This window comes from Cinclus cinclus, chromosome 6, assembly GCF_963662255.1.
Source record: "Cinclus cinclus chromosome 6, bCinCin1.1, whole genome shotgun sequence".
NCBI lineage: Eukaryota > Metazoa > Chordata > Aves > Passeriformes > Cinclidae > Cinclus > Cinclus cinclus.
The window spans coordinates 5,472,943-5,495,356 of record NC_085051.1 but is presented as its reverse complement, the minus strand read 5'-3'; the positions used below and the strand labels follow the sequence as shown (position 1 = coordinate 5,495,356).

The window sequence follows — 22,414 nt, the reverse complement described above, 5'->3', positions numbered from 1 at the left end:
AATCAATATATATCACAATTACGAAAAATCTCCTTAAGGTTTTCTTAATCAGTTCAAAAAAACAACAGGATCCACCATAGTGCTTCCTTTCTGGATGAATCAAATTAAAATTGGAAGAAGTTTTATGCAAACAGGGATCAGTGCAACAGCTCTAAAATTGTTATAACTACTTGCATCCTCCAAAAAAAGCACACAAAACATACACATTTATATTTATTGTCTTGGCAGATGTGTGCTGGACTCGTTGTTTAGGCATGTACACTACCTGAAGTACACCTGACTCGTGGATCAAGAAGCTCTTCAAATATACCAGAGAATTTAAAGTGAGAACAAAAAAAATCTTTCTCATTGTCATGGAAACTGACCATTAAACAAATGATTCACATGGAGCACATTAAACATGAAGGAAACTTCAACTGCTGTCATTTATACACCAGTATTTTCATCTCCTTAGTTTAAGCTTTGACACCAAATTATTTCAGAATTACTGAGTTGCTTGTCTATAACACATAACATATCCTTAACAGGGTGACATGGTTGCTCCAAATTCTTAATCAACAGTTTTTCAAAAAGCATGAGATATATATGACAAAGCCCAAAATTATTATTTCAGGATTTGCTAATGATGATATTAAAAATGTAGGGTTTATAAAAGTCACATAGTGTTTTATCTCTTTGATTTTTTTTTTTTTTAAGAATGTTTATATCCACTATATTTACAGCAGGGGCTTACAACAGCAAGCAGGGTCTCTTCAGGTCCTTTTATCATATCAGATAAACTATTGGCCTTGGGTGACTGGACATTTTGCTAAAGTATCCTGGCTTCTACAAATGCAAACCTATTCATTTTTCCGTCATTAAATTTAAGTGCATTAGACTTCCAGTTTAAGTAATACAAATTGTTAAGAATACCATACATTTTTCAATTTTTCAACTCTTCGGGATACTGATAAAATATTTTACATTGTTCTTTAGCAAATATTAAATCTGGATTAGAATTTTAAAGGTCTATATTCAAAGTCAGCTGTTTAGACTTATTCATGACAAGATGTAGTGATTTTCATCATTTGGTCAAGAATATAAAAACATCCTGATGCTACATATTATGATAATGAACAGGATTCGTGTCTTAGGTTTTTTCTTGAAAATTTTTACTTCGGAACACAAATGTAAAGGCTCTTGATGTAAGCACTGTTCCTGCCTAACTGCATGTTCTTCAAGTTGTTTACAGCGAGGATCAAGGAAGATGAAGTGTTTCAATAGTCTCTTCAGGCTGACCTAGCTGGCATGCACAAGGTGAAGCAAGCCGTGTATTGCTTTGTGCTTCCTGATTCTTTAAAAATACAGAAATTATCTGATTTTACTCATAATTGGAAACTGCCACGGTACCTCCCCTTAAAATATTCAAATACAGAAATTTTAAACTAAGACAGATATGACATATCTGATTTTTGAAAGCAGCCAGGATCATTAGCCAAGATAAAGAACACCCAAGGCTACTGTCATTCTGTGGTTCTGACAAAATGATAAATCACTTCATGTTGAATCTATTATTAAACTAATTGTCAAACTACAATACAAAAAAAACCCGGGAACTTAAAAAAAAGAGAAAAAAAAGAGCTGACATCAGAGCAGAACAGGCAGGATTAGATCCTGCATGATTTCAAGTACAAATAGATCCCTCTGGGACTTTGGGGGATTAATATTTTCCTTTCTCCTCAGCAGCCACTGTGAAGAATTAATGAGGGTACCTGCAACAATGCTCGCAAGCTGCTGAGTTCTGGTGATGGGGTATACGCTGCGTGCCCGAACGATGGCTGAAGCGATTTTCTTAGCGTGCCTCTCCTCCCCGTACGTCCTCAGGATGGACGCAAGCGCCTGTTGATCTAAAGCATTCACAACATCAGCAGCAGTGGGCATGTCAGGGTACCTACGCACGAGAACAGCCAATTAGTTCACTGACGTCAGCTTTCATTGACAAGAGGTGAAGCTTCATAGCGTTGAGACAGAAAGTCAAACACACACGCTGCATACAAGTGCCTTTGAGGTTTCTCGAATAGGAGATGGCAACTCTGTGAAAACAGCTTGCACCTTTTAAATCGTTTTTTTTCTTGCTGGTCTAAATGGAGTTTGTTCCTCAACTTCAATTACAACAGTTTTAACATCCAAGTATTATCATAAACTATGCTTAATAGGGTCACAAGAATAAATATATTCCAGTATCATGCTAGGATGGAAATTATGTGTGACCTTTCTACTAAGCCAGCTTTAGAATATAAACTTGCCTCTTATGGGTTCATTTTAGCCACCTTGCATCATATGTTGTTTTCTAGCCAGAACTGATTTCAAGGATCTTTTCTTTCACATCTCCTGTTATGAAAACAATTGCTAATGAAGATTATTAAACTTTATTTTTTACTAAAAGGCATAAGAATATATATAAATACTCTCCTGAGATAATGGAAATGACATAGTCATATAAATTACAGGACTTACTATAATTTAAGCAGTGAAAGCCTTCAATCTATATATCTATATCTCTGTCACTTTGATACTGAAATAGTTCAAGATATTTTATGAACATCATCTATGGGTTTAGTAATCAGAGAAAACATACAGACTACTCAATAAATTCCCTTCGAAATTCTCTCCTCTTTCAGGCATTTTCTACTCCCCTACAGTATCTTACAAAAGGTAACAAAACTTAGAGGCAAGTAGTATCATAGCAACAACCATAGTGTAAGGAGTGTAAGGCTTTTGTTATGCCTCAGGTATCCTTTGTTCTTATGCTTCTGTTCTTTGTTTGTTTTCTCATGATGCATCAAACTTATGTTTTTAAGCCTGGAGTTCAGATTCTTGAAATCTGAGGACTGAATCCCAGGAAAATAACGGGAGCATATTGCACAAAACCAGAAAAAGCAAGTATCATGAATTTTGCTGTGTTAAAACTCAACATTAATATGGTAAGCTAATTCCTTAGAAATTGAGGCTTCCCATTGGCTCTTGTGAGCAATGAAAGAACAAATGGCATTTCTTAAGATTCCATGTTTATCAAAACACCGAGAAAAAAATTGTCATTCTCTGTCATGTAATGCGTCATGCAATTCCAGCCATCACCCATACAAAACACATTTTTGGTTGCTCATGCAAAAAGAAAAATGCTGCAGAAGTACATCAGGTTGTCTGAAGATGAAAAATGCTGCATAAGTGCAAATTATCATTCCATGACTGATTTTCATACTCTTGAAAATACTAAAAAACAATCCAAATTTAAATATTTGACAATTACTTAAGCTTGATGTGCCTCCTACCCAAAGAGACAGGAATTTTATAATTTTGCGAAGTAAAACTTACAACAAATATAATTGCAAGTGGGTATGGAAGAATGCATCATACTAGCATGTTAGAAGCAATGTAGCTATCTACAGATTAAACTAGCAGATACAATGGATAGGATTTTATTTATTTATTTTTATTATGTTCCTTTTACAGAGAAGCAACTGGATAAGATGGTCATTGCACAGAAGAAGTATGCTGTTCCTTTCCTGAGGGAGCAAATGAACCTTCTCTAGTGAAGTTTCCATAAATAGCAAGTGTGGCAGAAAAGAAAAGGGACTGCAGTAAGAAGTGTGAGCCTGCAGATCAAGTACAGGCAGAGAAACTGTGGAAATAATAGGCCTCTGAAAGAGATGTTCCTGTGACTGCATACCATACTCTGCAAAAATGTTACAATTGAAAGGTACAGTTAATAAAACATTACTGGTTTAATTACTCATCACTGGAACCTTCCTCTTATTTCAAAGAAGGCAAAGACAATAACCAGGGCTGAGCACTGAGACAGAAAAAAGTTTTTCAGCAAAAGAAAGTCAGGATACTAATGCAAAATTAGATGCCATTGTTTGATGGCAAGAATTCTTCATTTTAAGAGGAAAGCAAATGCACAGGGGGTGCAGAGCAGACAGTTTTTGACGTTCAAGAAGAAATTATCTATTATAATGTACCTGTCACTATCCATCCTCATGTCCAAAGGTCCATCCTTCTGCAGGGAAAAGCCTCTTTCGGGTGTATCAAATTGCATAGAAGAGCAGCCAGCATCCAGGAGAACGCCATCCAGAGTCCCTGGCTCAACCCCAGATGAGATTAACAAAGCCTCTGACTGGCTAAACTGTCCTAGAAGAGGTTGAATCTGTTTCCTGCAAGAAAGTAACAAATAAATAGACTCAAGTTTAATTATAATAGTGCCATCTCTCCCCCTTGCATAGCAGGAATTAGATAATAGCACTCAGCTTGTCTCAGAAGCAATAGGGCTATTCCCAAAGGAATAGTTTATATATTTTCATATGTCAGCATTGAAAACTGGTCCAAATCACCCCTCAGTGACTACTTCTATTTTAACTCTTTACTCCCTTCCTGCTTGATCTTAACGAAATGAAAAACTGACCGAATTATTTTTTTTTTTTCAGTATGCAGGACACCTTCAGCAGCAATGCCCTGACTACTAAAGGTACCTGCCCTGCTTAGCAGGGCCTTTAGTCAAGCAAGGTGCAGAAAAGAAATAACAGATCTTGGACCTAGAGAAGCAGACAAAATGGAACAGGAGTGCACAACCTTGTGATTAATATTTACTCACCAGGAAAAGAATTCCAAGTTCCTGCCATGGGACCAAACACGTTTTTAGTGGCATTTGTCATTTTAAAAATAACTGGGAGAATGAGGTGCACTGAATCATAAGCAGCTAAAACACTTAGTGTATTTTGGATTTAGGCACCTGACCACTGGATTGAGTAGTTTAATATGCAATTTTGTGCTTACTGTTCTTTCTTACTTTTAAAGTGGTTGTTTCTTAATATTCTCATGCTAACAGGGAAAAGAGGAATGGCAAGGGAGGAGATAACACATCTTCTCCACAAGTTCTAGTGTCCAATCACACAGAGCTCAGCCTGACGGAGATCAAGAAGTGTTTGGACAATGCTCTCAGGCACAGGATGGACTTCTTGGGGTGTCCTGCCAGGAGCTGGACTCAATGATCCTGATGGGTCTCTTCTACCTCAGGTTATGCGATGATCCTACGATCTCTGAGGTTTCCAATGCTTTCTCGGGTAACTAATCCCAAACTTTTGGGTTTTGCCTATATATAAGGTGACATACAATTGCCCAATTTATTTTATCTGTCTCTCAAAATCTCACTGAATTTCACAGACTTAAAGAGATTAACCAACATATTGCTGCATTTTAAAGCAGTACCTGCAAAACAGAATGTATTCCTGCCCATTCCAGGAAGCGACTGCCTCCATGTGGAGAGAAAAGGCTTCCATTAAAAGGAAGACACTTATGAATCCAACCACATGGAAGAACATTCAGCTACACAGTGTTCTCCTCATTGGAGCAGAGCAAATCCACCTACTAAACAGCACAAAACCTGGGAAACTGTGTGAATGAAAGATTTCCATGAGGGATATCATGATCGCACACACAATTTTGAATTGATTTCTGTCCAGCCCATAATTGAATACAACTATTCAGCATAAGAACTGACAGTTCCTGAAAAGCACAATGATCCACTTAAGATACTTTAACCAATTTAATCTCTATGGTTATGTAGTTTTGAGATTGTATTTCTTCCTCAGCATAATGAGAGGAATTTTCTTGAAAATATGTACCACTTTTTCCAACTGGGCAGTGTTTCTACCTTCATGACTCATGCAAATGAATGAACTTTAAAATTCCGTAAGTGGGAGATGAAAATAAATGAGACCTGGATAAAACTACACATTGCCATTGTCCACTTCCCCAGTAGACAGTAATCCGTGTCAGTGGCTCTGAAGCAGTGGCTACCAATTGATCTGAAAAACTACTCTCAACAGTATTTATTTATTGTTAGAAAATTTTCTTACATTTCTTTAAACAAGTCATAAATATGTGGATAGCTAAGATGCTTGTGACAGCTTTTAATTTGTGATCTGCCAAACTTTTGTGATTAGAAAAGGTTATTTTAAAAAATCAGTAAATTTAAAGTAAGTAGAAATTTACCTTTTGGTAGAGAGATGCTTCAGCTGGAAAACATTCTGGAGTTTGCAAATTAAAAAAAAAAAGATTGAAAAATCTTTTTCAAGGTTAAGATTTGATGTCAATCTTTCAGCTGTGTGAAATTATAGCTTCTGTATATAATGTGTTTGCTATGCACTGCCTTGGGTGTACCAATGGTGGATATAGGCATCTTGTTAAATATAAATTCTCACTAAAACCAGATGCTTTTTATGAGGCTATAATGACTATATTACAATGTTCAGGCCAGTTCTCTGAATTCCTGTTTCTCTGTGGAACAGAAGACATAATTTTAAGCATCTTGGCTATCTCATATGCTTCAATTAATCAAACCAAGTACACAGCGATGCAAGATTTATTACCTTATGAAAGGAAATACAAATATCAGCTCTTCTTTGGACAGGATAGTAACAATAACGATAGCGATGACAAGGACTAATCTATTACATTATGAGCATGACTCATTTATTTAAAATAAAATATTTTACCAAGAATTCAGAATATTTATTAGAAGATAAAGAAACTCTTCCCAAGTCTACCATTCTTTATGCCTATATTCAAATAAAAACTGCCTGTTACACACAGGATTTCTCAAAATATTTTTAGTTTACCCTCAACTTTCTTTTGACTTCAGGTTTTTATTTACATGGTCTATAAATCCACTTTCCAGAAAAATCTCAAATAAATGATAAATAATAAACTGTTAAATAGTAAACTACATTAAAAATTTTTATTTGCTACAGTCATATGCCTGCTGCTCTACCCAGGTATGCAGAATTCTTTCCACTTTCTTTTTCAGTCTTCCAGTGTTTTCTTTGGTCAATAGAGAATTTATGTTCTATGACCATACTTACCTAGTATGAAAATCTATCATCCTTTCTGTCCTAATATATTGCAAAAGCAGTGCTTAGTGGAAAAAGCAGGAAAGGTAAACCAGGGAACATCTGTAAACACCAAGAAAAAGAGCCAAGCTTATAGTTCTAAGAAGCCTGAGATGAGAGAGCATATCAAAACATTACAGATCAAGATTAAATGGGGATTTTCATCAGATCTTGGTGAAAGCTGCTAAGACTACAAAGGGTCACATAGAGAGCATTGTTATCATTTTAGGCAATCTTAGAAGGTTAAAATCTCATAAATCAACCAAGTTGCCTTGTTTAAGTGAAAATATTTAAATTTAGTACTTGGACAGCATTTTATATATTCAGAATATTTTAGAAATATAAGAAACTACAAAGAGCTTTTAGCTCATCTCTTATAAATTGAGAAATAAGACTTGTAGGGTTTAGTATTTAATGACTTGAGGATACCACATAGAAAGCTAAGACAATTTCAGAGAATATGGTTTGAGGATGTAAAAAAGCAGAAAATACCTATCATATTAGCTCTTATTTTGGGGGGGGGGGGGAGGGGGGGTTACTGGGTAATTGCATGGTAAATTTTTTATGAATTCCCAACTGCTACAGACAAGCAATCTCCAACTTCCCAAAATACTCAACATGTTCACTCCCTCTTTAGTAATCTTTGCATTTGACTAGAAAAATCTATATAAGATTTTAAATGAACACTGGGAATATAGACAATCTAGCCTATTTTAAAAATAATAAAATGTTATTTACAGCAACTAACATTGCGGGAACTTTATAGATTTTCTTGTGCAACAACTTCAAAAGCTTGCAGAATTCTTGGGAAATAACACAGTCGGAAAATAATACAGAACCTTGGGTTCAGGTCCTTTGTTCAGGTCATAACACAGTATTTTATTATATTATGACACACAGCATAGTAATTCTGCTAGACAGGCCTTGATCTGCACTTCTTAACTACATGAAAGAGCAGAATGAGAAAGAGTTCAATGTATCCTAAAGTATTTCAGGCTCTGCAGGTTTCAGTTAATCTCTGGTATTCTGCAATGCTTTATAAAAATACTTTTTTTATTTTACTCATCTGAGAGGGATCCACACAGGAAAAAAGTAAAGTATTAACAGAGCTTCAACAAAATAAATAGAAGGTTTTCTCTCATCTAATTTCTCTCAATTGTCACAGACATTGACATGATCATCAATCATTCAAGTAATTTCACAGATGTGTACAATGATGCTTTAATGGTGCTTCAGCATTTTTATATATATACATAATAACTCTTGGATTTGATGTTTCACACTTGCTCCACTTAAAAATTCTGTGTATAAATACATGACGATCGCTTGTCAGCAGTGAAAACTACATTTTACTCAACCAGAATAACTGGCTCTTCAGGAGACCAGAAAACAAAATTTTTCAGCTAACTCTTGTCACTGGACATCAAACAAGGAGAGCAGCCTGGTGCTTTGATTCAGTAACTCCACCGGGACTGCCATCAGGGGTGCCAAGCAGCAGCAGCTGTAATGAGGATATTGGTACAGACCTGGTTTGACACTGACTCACCTCACTGAGGTCACTCACAGCTGTCAGATAGCTGCAATTTCCACTCATGGCTGCACTGCTTCAGGCATACCTAGGAGCAAACTATGAAGTATTCTAGCCATAAATCCGTGGAACTTGCAGTATCCTACCTGGAAATTGTTGTGTGTTACTACGCCTCAATGTAACATTCCTCTCAAAAAAACGTATCTGAATATTCCGCAAAAATTTTACACTACCTTTGTCAAATGGAAATTTGGCATGGTTTTCATGCTTGCCAAGTGTGTTAGTTTTGCATGGTCTCGTTATTGGCAGCAGAGGGGGCTCACAGAAGGGGCTTCTGTGAGAAGCTGCTGGAAGCTTCCACCATGTCCAGCAGAGTCAATCCCTGATGGCTCTGAACATGGACATGCTGCTGGCCAAAACTGGGACAATTGGCAAGATTGGTGACACCTCCATGATAGCATATTTAAGAAGAAAGTCAAAACAAATTCAGGGCGCAATTTGAATTCCAGCCAGAGAAGAGGAGGAGGTGAGAACATGTGAGGGAAACAACAATGGAGACATGAAGGTCAGTGAAGAAGGAGGGGCAGGAGGTGTTCCAGGCACCAGAGATGAGATTCCTCTGCAGGCCATGGTGATGATCATGGTGAAGTAGCTGTGCCCCTGCAGCCCAGGGGGATCCACAGGGGATGAAGAGACCCACCCGCAGCCCATGGGGATCCATGGGGAATGCAGAGATCCACCCACAGCCCCTGGGGATCCATGGGGAATGCAGAGATCCACCCACAGCCCATGGGGATCCATGGGGAATGCAGAGATCCACCCACAGCCCATGGAGATCCATGGGGAATGCAGAGATCCACCCACAGCCCATGGGGATCCATGGGGAATGCAGAGATCCATGCACAGCCCATGGGGATCCATGGGGAATGCAGAGATCCATGCACAGCCCATGGGGAAGGTGCCCATGCCAGAGCAGATGGAGACCTAGAGGAAGGTGTGATCCAGTGGGAGACCTGGTGGAGACAGGGGACCCTGCTTCCAGGGTGGAGCAGCCTGTCCTTGGAGGATTGCACCCCACGGAAAGAGAGACCCACACTGCAGCAGTTTTGGGAGGACTGTTTGCCTGTGGGAGGAATTCACATTGCAGCAGTTTGCAGAGAGCTGCTGTTTGTCGGATGGATTCCCATCAGAGATGTTTGTGGAGAACTGTCTCCTGTGGGAGGGACCCCACAGTGCAGCATGAGAACAACTCCTCTCCTTAAGCAGTGAGAGAACCCACAGGTGATGAACTGACCACAAGCCCCATTCCCTCTCTCCCTGCACTGCTGGGGTAAGAGAGGGGTGGAGGGAAGGTGACTTATTTTATTTCTCATTGTCCTGTTCTTATTTTGTTAGTAATAAATTTACTTTCTATCTCTAAGTTGAGCCTGTTTTGCCTTTGATGGCATTTGATGAGTGATTTCTCCTGGATCTTATCTCAATCCATGAACCCTTTGTTAAATTTTCTCTCCTCCGTCCAGCTGCAGAGAGGAGTGAGTGAAGGGCTTTTGTGGATATATGGCATCCCACAACCCATGACACCAAGAAAAAACAGCAAAACCAAAAATTGTGATGTCTATCACCTTACAAATGATGTGTCATTACATTTCTAGTTTTATTAAAAAAATAAATTAGAGATTTATTATGAAAAGCCTAGTGTCTACCTGAGAACAACTCAGTCTAGCTAGGTTTTGTGCAACAAAATTACAAACTCAAATCTGAGCCTCTGATTAACAAAGACCTGGAAACTGGAGGAAGCATATGAAAAAAACAACTTCCATAGAGCCAAGTTAAGATATCCAAATTTGAGGGCTACAATATTGACTGTACTCTGTGTAAGAATGATTGAAATGTCATTTAAAGTATTTCTAAACTGGTAAACTTTTACTTACCATGTATTGCCACTTAAGAGCAGAGAACATTTAAGAGGTACGCATGCATTTAAAAAGTCAACTATTTCTCTTCATATAACCTAAAGACATCATACCAAAGAAACCCCAACAAACCCCCCCTTTTTGCATTGACCTGGAGAACAGTAGAGAACACTGAGCATCTTACACAGCCAGAAATGCTATCCCAAGAGGGCCTTTCTCTGCCTCTCCTTGTCAACTGCATATCTCTCTTATGCAAACCCTCATGAAATGAGTTATTTCATGCTTCGGTTGTTTTCCTCTAGCTTCCAGGAAAACGTCCTCTTTTTCTTACTCTGCCACATTCTGTAAAAAAGATGCAATCCTTTACTCCTCCTCTGCCATTGACACCATGGCCCCAAAACTATTTCTAAAAACCTCTCAAGCACACCTGCTCAAAACTGACTGCTCATTATTTAAATGTCCATTTTTATTTCTATATGAAGTATGCACTCCACTAATCTGTCCACTAACACAAGTTCAGCAAAAACTACTGGAGAAGACACTACTTCAGCTAAAGGAAAATATACAATTTTTAAACCAAGAGAACAAATACCAAAGATAGTTTCCATTGAGTACATCGAAAATCTTGCCATATTAGACACCTGCCATAGCAGGTATACTCAATCTCATTGAAACAAATATGACAATTTAAGTTCCTAATGAACAGTATTTCCTGCTAAATTGCACATTAAGGAAGCAACTCTTCCTTTTTCTGGGAAAACAAATGACTAACAGAATAAGACTAGTGATCAAGGCAAATTTCAAAATTACACGTCTCATCAAAATTTGAAGAAAATCTATTTTTTCGTTTCATAAATAACACAAAGTTTTAATGCATAATAAGAGCAAATTTTATGCAATTGCATCTAGCCATTAAACCCTTTGCTATAAAATATGCAACACCATTATGTGTGACACCTTTATTACATAATATATGTAGAATACGTAATATGCTGTCATCATTCGGATGTGCAAAGAAAACCAAGCTATCAGAATGATTTGTTTGTCACTCATAACAGTTCAGTGGGTAAGACACCACCCTCAGAAAAGCCATAGCTTCTCTGACTTTACATTGCCCCAGCTGGGGATTTTATTTGGAGGTATGTCTTAGTTTAGCCTTCACAGCAATGGACAGGACAGCCTAGGACACAAGGATCAGTGGACACAAGCAAGAACAGCTAAGTACATGTATCATTACCCCAGGCTATCAAACATTCACCGTGACCCTCAGCTTTATTACCAATTTTACCTGCCCTAGCACAAGCAGTATGTGTGTATGTATCACATACCAGATGAATCTGGTTTTTCACCTCTCCTAATAAACACTACCATCACTTTAACAATTACTGCAAGAAGTTTTGTAGAACTTTTGTTGGACATTTCTGGTTTGCACAGCCACTTTTTAAGGGTGAATGTCCAACCTGTCATTCAAGTTCTAAGACCATTTTTTTCACTGTAAGAAAGACAGCAAAGCAAGTTTTCTGACAGTTGATAAATCTTAATAATTATATCCTTATTAGTTTTCTACTAGCATCTTAAAAGATAGCTTGATAAATACTGCTTCTCCAGCCCACAACAACTCACATAAAAATTCACACTTTCATTAAAGACACAATGGTACTTTATTGAATTCAAAAGAAATGTTGCTGGTGGCCACAGAAGGAAGGAAAGTTCTGTTTAGATCAGTTCTCGAAAGCCAGTAAAATACAGAAAGAAATACTGGATATACACCAGCAAGCTGAAAAGTACAAATTAACATCAGGAGCATAAAGCTCTATATGAACACGTTTCAGTCTGTGAATATAAGAATACTAAAATCTGTAGTGACAATCGTTGTAAAAAGAACTTTTTTCAACATGCAGGAAAGGGGAAGATCACTTTTTTCCAGTATTAACACACAGTCTCAGAGGAATCTGAAATTGTATTGAGTGTTGCAGACTGGAGACAAGGCACAAAACCAGATTTATCAGTCAATCAGCTTTACTGATCAATTATTGATTAATGGTGATCAGGTATGTACAATGATCAAAATACCATACATAAAATATTAAAGTTTAAAAAGATAACTTGCCTCTCCTTTGTCTCATTAGTTAAATGAACAAAAAAAAGTGTATTTCTCTAGTACCTGCTTTCTCCCACTGCAACATTTCGGTTTCTGAATATGTTTCTATCTTATAATTAACCTTTCTTTGACAAACCATTTCCTTGTTTGAAACAGTAGTTAAACCTTAGAATACGGAGGACAAACACATCTAGCATCCAGAATTTATTACATATTAAACAAGTAACTTTTTCTTCCTTCCCATCATTCTTTTCTAAGATATGCCATAGAAGAACATGCCTACAGTTTTAATTGACTCTCCTCTCACACACTGAACTCTCTGCCTATCACTTGGACAGCATCACATCTCCCAGCTCTATGCTTCTAATTGTGGGAAGGAGAATTAAGAGAAGCAAAACACAAGAGGAAAGCAAATAAGGACAGACATGAAATAGGGGCATCACTCAGCTACAAGTTACAGTTTGTTCTTCTGTACCTCTGCTCATACCAGGTCTTACCCTTTTTGAGACATGGGAACATGAACTCCGCATAAAATTAAAAATTCAATCATATAATGGGTTTAAAAGACAGGCTAATGTTCAGTACTTTGTTCCCTATTTCTTTCCCAGTAGTTTTTAAGCACACTCTTCTAACCATCACTAAACACCATGCATTAAGTTTCCAAGAACAAGCCCAGTATTTCACTAGTGACTGGCCAGCTCGTAGCCTACATAACCTAACGTGTTTTAACAACCTGTCTCTTCACCTGCTGCCTTGCAAGGTTCTGCAGTTCTCTAGAATAAGCTTCATTTTTGCTGTATTAGGTAACATAGACTAACCAAAAATCTGCAGCAATCACGCCACCAATTTACTGGCTTATTTTGATAATTTATGAATAACTAAGTTGCATGTTATACCCACATAAGCTTGTGGTACTGCACTGGTGAGCTCATAGCTTTGAAATGAGATCAGAGTGACCCCTATAACCAGGCAGAAAATCTACACCAGAAGATTGCTTTGCTTCTACTACTCACTCTGTACACAAATTTACCTTGTTAAATTGTACTTGTTACTTCTACATTTACAAACTCTGAAAATTTGTTCCAAATTATGAAACACTGAAAATCAAAACTAAATCTGTATTTGTTACTCAGAACATTTCAATCCAATCTTGGGAAGAAAGTAATGTGCTTAATCCTATTAAAGATTATAACGTGTATGCACACTTAAAAGGGAGTGTTTTACTAGTTCATCAAATTCAAAACCCCAAGAAAGTAAAGATTTCCAAATAATGCATATGCAAAGTTAGGTATATCCCTTAAGATAACCTTACTTACAATAGTATGCATTAAATTTTGGAAAACTACCGAGGTTACACAAAAGAATACAATACTACCAACTCTAAGAATGCTTTTGGTTTAAAATGCTGTCTTAAAACACAAGCAGGCAGCAATTCGTTTTCTCAGTGACCTTGACCATTTTTGTAGTTTAAAAATTTCAATTTCAGAAAGCAATCATAAAAATTAAACTAGTTCATTCAGGAACCATGAACATCTTGCTGCTCTTTAGACACCACCAGCTAGCATCCATGTAGAATTATACAGACAATTCTATATTAAATTCTAATTCTGTAACTTCATTTATTAAGTACCTTGTAATAGGAGCTGAGAAATATAAATGCATTTCACCAGTGATGATCTATCCTGACATTCAATGTTTCCTGTACTGACACTTTTACTTCATACAAGTCATGAAATGCTGCATTCAAATGAACTTCCCTCCTATAAAATGAACATGCAGAAATTGTGCCCTAGTCTCAACAATATTATTTTTTATGCACAGAGACTACTACATGCAGTCTGATTACTCGCCACTGCAGATTACAACATAAAGTGTGAAGTTGTAAGTACTTGGAGAAGCAAGAGAATGTTCAATTGAATGTTTGATCCTGAAAGTACGCATACAATTTTAAATTACTGCTCTGTTTCTCTCTGCTGGGAAAATATTTTCAACTGAGACACATTGGAAAAAAAAAAAAAGAACCAAAAGGCACACCATTTGTGAGACAAGACAGCATACTGAGGTAAAAAAAAAAAAGCTGTGAGTCAGCTTTACCAAATATGAAAGTTAAAGAGACAGGTACATAATCAACAGTTAAAAAGATGCCATACATAAGTAATATGTAAGTATACAAATATGGCAGACTATGAGAACAGAAGCTGTTGCATAACTCCATCTAAAGTATAAGGAGACATCACCCTTACAAATCCTCAAACACAAAAAATATTTGCAGCAAGTTTTTAACTTAGAAGGGGCAATGTCAGTCTAGCTAAATTTGTTGCATGTACTCTGCTAAAGGATGTCAAAGTTCCTAAAATATTACCAAAGGGAAATGTGATGAGTTCAAAGTACCATGTGTGAAAATATGTACTAAAGGGCCTGAAGAAAACCCTTGCATGACCTGGAAGCTCATCATCTGGACATAACCATGAAGATATGCAAGTCAGAAGTCTTAACTGGAATAGAAAAATATTAATGGTAAGACTTCATCCACAGCATGGTATGTCATTATGAGAGCCTTGCCTAAAAGAGAACAACTCAAAGTGGAACTGGCACAGAGGAGCTAGAACAGGATGAGAAGAAGTGAGAGATTATGAGATGAGAGGATAAAAAAAATCCCAGACTTAGTTTGCATACAAAAAAAGAGTATTTTAAATGTCAAGGATAAAAAAGAGCTAGGAGACATTAATAAACTATTAGTTAATTTTCTTCAATTAAAATTAAATTAGGTAACTGCTTTAACTGGAAATTTTTTTTAAGTTTCATATAATGAAAAATTAGACTCTGGAATAGCTGGAGCACTGCATATATAACTCCTAATTGCTTCTAAGATAGAGCACAGTGAAGGAGATTAAATTATGCACTGCCTTATAATACCATGCAATTAGATTCAATGATGTAGAAGTCTCTTACAGCATGTTTATATTTGAACAGCTATTGTAATTCTCCATTGAAAAGTTCACCCTGAAAGTGTTTATGTAAACTTATCAAGACATATACACATGACACATTTTACATGTGTATAAACACACTCCAGCCTAAGAATAACTTACCCCTTAGGTATAAACGATTCATTTTATTTTTAGAAATCCTTAAACTGAATGCATAAACACAACATTGGCATTGAAAAGGCTTTTTTCTCCTAATTTTTCCCAAAGCACTTACTGGGGAACTTTTAACCAAACATAACATTGATATTGACTGGAAAATGCTATTTTCTGACAGAAAACTAAAAAAACACACTGTTCTCAGATAATTTCTTTTTTTTTTTTAGCTTTTTTAAAAAAAAAAAATAATTCAGAAGATGAGAAAGGAATTTCCAAACCCATTTGATGCCACAAAAGGCTAATTAGGATCCCAAGATCAACAACTTTTGATCTTTACTGAAGGAAAAGTTCAGTAGTTCAAAAGTTCAGGTGTCTGCTTTTCCACAGGGTGCAATGAAATAGACCAAAGGCATGAAGTTATTTATATAAAGGAGACAAAAATGAAACCCCCCCCAAAAAACCCAACTTACTTTAGTGCTATTTTTAAGTATAGTTCTATCCAAATAGAATAAAGAAGAATGGGCACATCTAAGAACATTTTAACCTTCTGCTCCACATCTTGTGACTTCATAGATTGTATCTATGTTTATGAACAGTTTTCCATCTGTTTTATATATTATTTGTATATTTACACCTGTATTTGCATATTTCCTCATTTAGACAAGTATTTTCTATTATGTTACTAGCTTTATTAAAGGTTAAGACCTTTTAAGTAAAATAATTACAGGCTATTGTTATTCAAAATGAATGCCCTTGCAGGTGCTAGAAAATACACAACATGATCCTGACATCCTTCAGAAAACAACTACAGTCTACTTCAGCATCTATTTAAACTGAAGTTTTCCAAACTTGCAATTAGGCAAGAATCCATTTGACCCACAAATGCTCAGACTGTTACAGAGAATTTCTTTTTTTTAAGTGCAATCTTTTTACCTAGGAAACACAGAACTAGGTAATAATTTGCAAAAGAGACCTCAAGAGGTCTTCTAGTCCAAAGTTGAGTGCAGACCTCATTAGATGGGTTCCTCGAGGCCAGGTCCAGCTGAGCCTTCAACAGGTCCAAAGATACTACACAAGCACTTCAGGAAACCTCTTCCACTACTACAACCCTTATGACTATTTTTTCACTATAACATCTAACTGGAATTTCCTGCCTTTTAACTCGGGTCTCTGAAATTCCAAAAGACTCCAGCTCTGTGGCAGCTCTTCAGGCAGGTGAAAAGCTTTAGTGCAAATTGGTCATAAAGGTGGTGAACGGTTGTCAATTACTTAAGCCTTCCAAAATACTACAGATTGCTAATCCTGTTTTAATTTTTTTCCTAGAATTACCAAGACAAACTTGAAATTAAGATTATAGCAACTGTGCATTTAATCAAATTATAAAACAAGAGGAGTTTGACATACCCCTGGAAGATTCATTCTTAGTTGTATTTTGTCACATAGCTAGCTTAGCAGTTACTCCTGAATCATTTACATATTTACTACAAGCAGACTAATTTTCCATATCAGGCTACTCATTTATGACTTAGGAGTTTTTGATGTTGGGTTCTTGGCAGGATATAAAATAATTGCCCGTCATTACCTCAGGACATGAAAAATTTAAGAATCAGGCTCTAAGCACAAGCTGGTTTACATCTCAGCATTTTTGCACATTCTCAAAATAGCTGATTTTTCAGTTCTATTATGGATAGTTTGGAAGTGCCAGTAAACTGAATTTCATTGCTCTCCATTTGCTACAATAGGTTTTAGCAAAAAAGAATTCTTTATTGAGTAGAAAAACTCATTGGAAGAAAGTCTCATTTTTGTTACTACACAAATATATTTGTGCTCCCATACACAAGCTGAACCACTGAAATCATTACAAATACCAATACCAGCACTTCAGGTGAAAAAAATAACCTTTTATTTGGAATAAATGTCTCTTTCCAATGCAAAACCACGGGTAATCCATTAAATTCTTCACAATAGTGTAGATAGCTCCACTGGGGTTTCTACAATGCTCTCTGGTAACATTTCAAATCACCCATGGGAGATGCTAAAGAAGCACCTTACAATTTCATTCCAGCAGTATAATGCCTTACCTAGAGTATTTCTTCCCTAAGGTAGCATACTATAAGAGCAAGTATAACTCCATTTGAAAAAACTTCTTTAAAAGAACTTTAGAAGCCACTATGTTTCCAATAACAAAACATCAAATAAAATCAATCAGAATTCAATAAACTATCCTCTGGAAGTCATTCATGTCAGGAAAAGTAAACCTTTGGTTCCATTCTGCAATGCACTGCCATGAACTTGGTGCAGTAAATTTCATGCCCACACACCACCTGCAATACCAATGACTTTTGTGTTATATTCACAGTATGGTTATTAGATTTGTTACAAAGTGTATAGCTCCATTTGATTCATAAAAGTAATCCTCAAGTGATCCCAGAGCTATTGTTCTGTCTTAAAAAAGAAACCAGAAACTATCATCCAGAAATCTTCTACTGTGAGTCTAGATTGCTCAACAACATTCATGCATTTGTGCTGACTTCTCCACATAAAGCAGTTCTGACATCACAGCCCTTTTGACCATAAAATGAGTGAATTATCTGATACACAGATTAACACCTTATGGAAGACACTGACTGACAAAAAGATTATCAGAGTTCTGACACTATTAGATGGGGGGATAAGAGGCATGTTCACTTCATTATAACTGTTCTGCATCACGCATCTTAAAAAGAAGGAGATGAGCTAAACAATTCTGGTAAAAGCTTAACTCATGTCAAAACCACACTTGTGTCTTCTCAAAATATGCAGATCACTCTGACAAACAGGGGTTAAGGTCTGTTTGAAATGAAGAAAAGAGTAGAATCACATTCTTCACAATAAGGGTCTGGCATAGCTTCTTTATAGATGCATCCACTATGAAAAAATGCATAGTTTGACAGTGTAATTACCAAAAGTCTGATAATCAAAATTAAGAGTCAAGTATTCAATGTAACACAGAACTTATCAGGTATCACATAAAGTACTGCGCCAAATTTTCCAGCAAGTGCTTTAAAACAAGTTGTCAATAAGCTGAAAGAGATCCAGAGACCAACAAAAAAGTGGGCAGAAAATATGAGTCATATGGGAACACTGTAAGTTGTGCTTTGTTTTGTTTTTCTTTGAGAATAAGAAGGCTGGAGGGGATCTGACGGTTATCTCTGCAAGAAGTTATTAAAAAGGTATCAGTATTCAGCCATTCTGCATGCCAAGCCACAGCAAGTCAAGGAATACTTGACTGAAGTGGCAGAAAAGCAGCTCTGAGCTAGACACTGGGAAGATATCTTTATGTATAAACAAGAAATCACCCATACATACCATTTATGCAATTCCTGTTATTATGGAATGCTCCTAGGAAGAGGAAAGGCAAATGGTGTTTAGTAATTTCAAAAGTCCATTAGGTTCTGGTTTAATTTTACAATTTATTGACAGTACTTAAACCCCTTGTTTCTAACATCCATGATTTATTTATTTGAATTTTCTTTTGGAAATAGTTCAGGGTTGAAGCTGTTTCATTGCTAAGTTTAATCAGGAAATCTGCAGTTATATTTCAAGTTGGTAAGTCCTCTTCCCTGCAGTCAGCAGTATCCCAAATAGGACTTCTGAAACGTAGAGATCATAATGCTGGTTCTTTTCAGTCTACTGCAAAGTGGCACTCTGCATTAACTACTCAGATTTTGGATATACAAAAACCTTTCTGCTCGAGGCTACAAAACTCATCTTTGAGATTTCATCTTTCAGTGTTGTGAATGCCAGTATCTGTCTAACTGCATTTTATATAAAACAAAGACATTTATTTTACATATATATTATACCTATATTACAAGAAGGATGTAGATAGTTGGTATCCTTGCCCGTGGAGGAGGGGGGTTGGAACCAGACAATCTTTGAGGTTCCTTTCCAACCTAAACTATTGTATGAGTTATTTATTTTTTTCTAACAGGTATAACATATAGAACCCATATTCTTTTTGAAATTGAAAATTTTAGCACGAAGCTGAGCATATGAACACAGATGTTACAAAATAAAAAAAGTGGGTAATTTCCAGTCAGGTCTGAAGGGACCAGTGTACACTTAGAAGCATTTTCACTGATTGATTTTCTGATGAAGTGGACAGAGAGGTGCAAAGCTACAGTACTTCCCATGGCAACTCTAAGACATGCCTTATATGCTTTTGGAGAGTAGAAGATGGACAAAATGCACAATTTTCATTTTATTCCCCCTTTATACAAAAGACCAAGACCTGTCTTTCACTCAATACATCCACCTTGAACTACATATCCTGAAGATGCACCCTGAAGTTCATATAAGCTATTTTTTGGCTATCACAGAATTACCCATAAATTTTAACTGCTGCTGTTGAATGGTCAACTGCTGTTTAATTTCTGTTCTTTGTATTTTGCCAGTCACATTCCATATTTGCATATCTTCCATTCATTTTATATCTGCCTCATAATATTCCCTTCAATTATTAATTATTTGAACCACTTTTCTTTTTGGAGTTTTTCTGATGCTCGATTTTTCTCATCAGAATTTACACATAGCTCTTGTTCTCTAGACTTGCTTTGTGCCCTGCAATTGCTGTATTTTCCCAATTTTCCGCATGTTCATTTATTTCCTGCTCTTCTCCACCTTCTTCCCCACTGCTTTTCTACAACTATCAAGGCAATCCCATATGTATCCTTGCAACAAAATAATTTCCATGGTCTGTGAACAATGAAGAAGTGTTTACTTCAGAAAGCACTGCATAGAAAACTTCTCCTGCTTCCTACGGGTACAAATTTTGTCTTTATTTAAGATGCTTATTTCTTGCTATTATAACTGAGTTACCTATGCATAACACAAATAGTTATGAGCCAGGCTTCTTCTTCACTATACTGACACTGACAGTGATCAAATTGAATATATCCATGTTCATTACAAATAAATCCCGCTTAAATGATATGAAATCACTGAAATTTTACAATTCTGCACAAATGAAAATCAACCTATTTAGCTCATTACACTTAGGTTTCACCAACCAACAAGTGAAGCTAGAGGGCTGAAACACTGAACTGTGGGTATGATTCAGCTCTTCCCAAAGAGCATTCCAGTACAATACCTCACAAACTGGACTTTAATAATTACTTGTGAGTCTTGCATGTCTACTTTAATCTAATTTCTCATGAAATAGCAAACGTTAAGAAAATACAATCCATCTGCAATTAATCTGCATATCATCACTGCCATATATTGCTCTTCTGTTACATAACTTGTTCATTCCTGTGACAATGAGAATACAGGGTGTCTGAATTACAGATATTCTCTTATAAAGGGGAATATAGTGTGTTGAAGGAGATTAATATTCACAAGAAGATCAATCTAAAAAGCTAGCATTTGTACAAAAGCACCTGTTTGGGGGTGGGAAACAAGGAGAGGGGTGAAGTAATGACGGAATGCTGAAAAAACCCCAGGAATGAAAACTACAGTCAAACTGTGCAACTATTGTCTGTATTATAACATACAAGAACCTTAGCTCATGGTTTTAAAAAAACTGGCCTATTAGGGATATCCACATTGTATCTATTTAGATTTTTTTGCAGGTTGTGACAGCTTAAATACAAATTTCTTTTGAACAGTTACTTCAGAACTTTACAAATCATTACTCTAAATTTTTTTTTTTTTACAAAACATTCTCCAACACATCTTTTCTTCAGTTTTTGCATGTGTAGTAACAGAAAGAATTCTACAATCACTATTCAGATATCCAAAAATTACTGTTCCAAATACTGCGTAAGCATCTGCAAGCACTCGGGAAAATGCAGCTAAAATATCTAATTATAATTTTAAAGCTGAATTAACATTAGAGTGTAAATTTTAAATCTGAGATTTAAAGTAGATTTTCATCTTTCAGAAGCAGTCAGTCTTGTATTCACATTCCCAGTAAGGCACCATGAGCAACTAGCTAAGAGCTTCAAAAGATGAATATTCTAAGAAGTAAAGGCTGTTCATCATCTCCTTCATGAAACTCAAAAGCACAAACAAGTGGTCTCTCCACCAGAAAACTTCTTTAAAGAAAACATTGGAAGGATCAGTCAGAAAGACAACTGAGTTTTTTGATATGACAAACTTCTCATGTCATGGCAACGACTACACAGTTCTGAACAGAGATTCAGACAGATGCAAAACAAATGTGCACACAGGAATAACCAATAAGGCCACTCACTTTCTGGAAGACTTAATGTCTCCTTCATGAAATTGCTAGGCAATTAAATCCTTTCTCCCTCTCTAACTGCCTTCCTGTTTTTTCCCAAAGAAACTGGAAACCCTTTCTGCAGTTTTTCTCCCTTCTAGAATCAAGTGTAGCTTTTCTCCTTTTTGTTTCAATGGTCTCCAAATTCTGCCACCTCCTAGGCGGTCTTTCCATTCAAACAACCCCTTCTTTCTCAGGCCTCACAACTATTTTTTTTCTACCTGGCATGCTTCAATAATTTTCTCAGTCGCTACTCTGCAAAAGAAAATGTTTGTCTTCATTAACTTGGTAAGGACCCTAAAACAGGTTGGTGAAAGATAGCAGAGCTTCTGACGTGCTGCACCTAGAACAAATATCCAAATTACAGGAGATAGCAGTGAGGGATGTCAAAGTTTCCACACATGTGAAATACAAGAACTAGAAACAGAATATCCAAAAAGTTTCCCTCTCATGGCTGCTCAAAAAAACATTGTTCACCTGGAAATCATAACTAAATTACACATAAATGCGGATAGCTGTTACTTTAAGATCAAGCAGCTTCTATTTACTTGGAAAATTAGGATGTAGCTGCTAAATTTAGATTGCAGCCACAACTTTT

General features: G+C 36.4%; 1 protein-coding gene across 1 annotated transcript in view; it reads right to left on the bottom strand.

The window, feature by feature from the left end:
• METTL15 (methyltransferase 15, mitochondrial 12S rRNA N4-cytidine) overlaps window positions 1–22,414 on the bottom strand; it is an 86,115-nt gene that overhangs the window by 4,863 nt on the left and 58,838 nt on the right. Inside the window, exons 4-5 of the mRNA XM_062494754.1 lie at window positions 4,002–4,193; window positions 1,752–1,930 (exon numbers count right to left, since the gene is read on the bottom strand). Coding sequence (XP_062350738.1) covers window positions 1,752–1,930; window positions 4,002–4,193 — 371 coding nt within the window. The remainder of the gene's footprint in view (window positions 1–1,751; window positions 1,931–4,001; window positions 4,194–22,414) is intronic.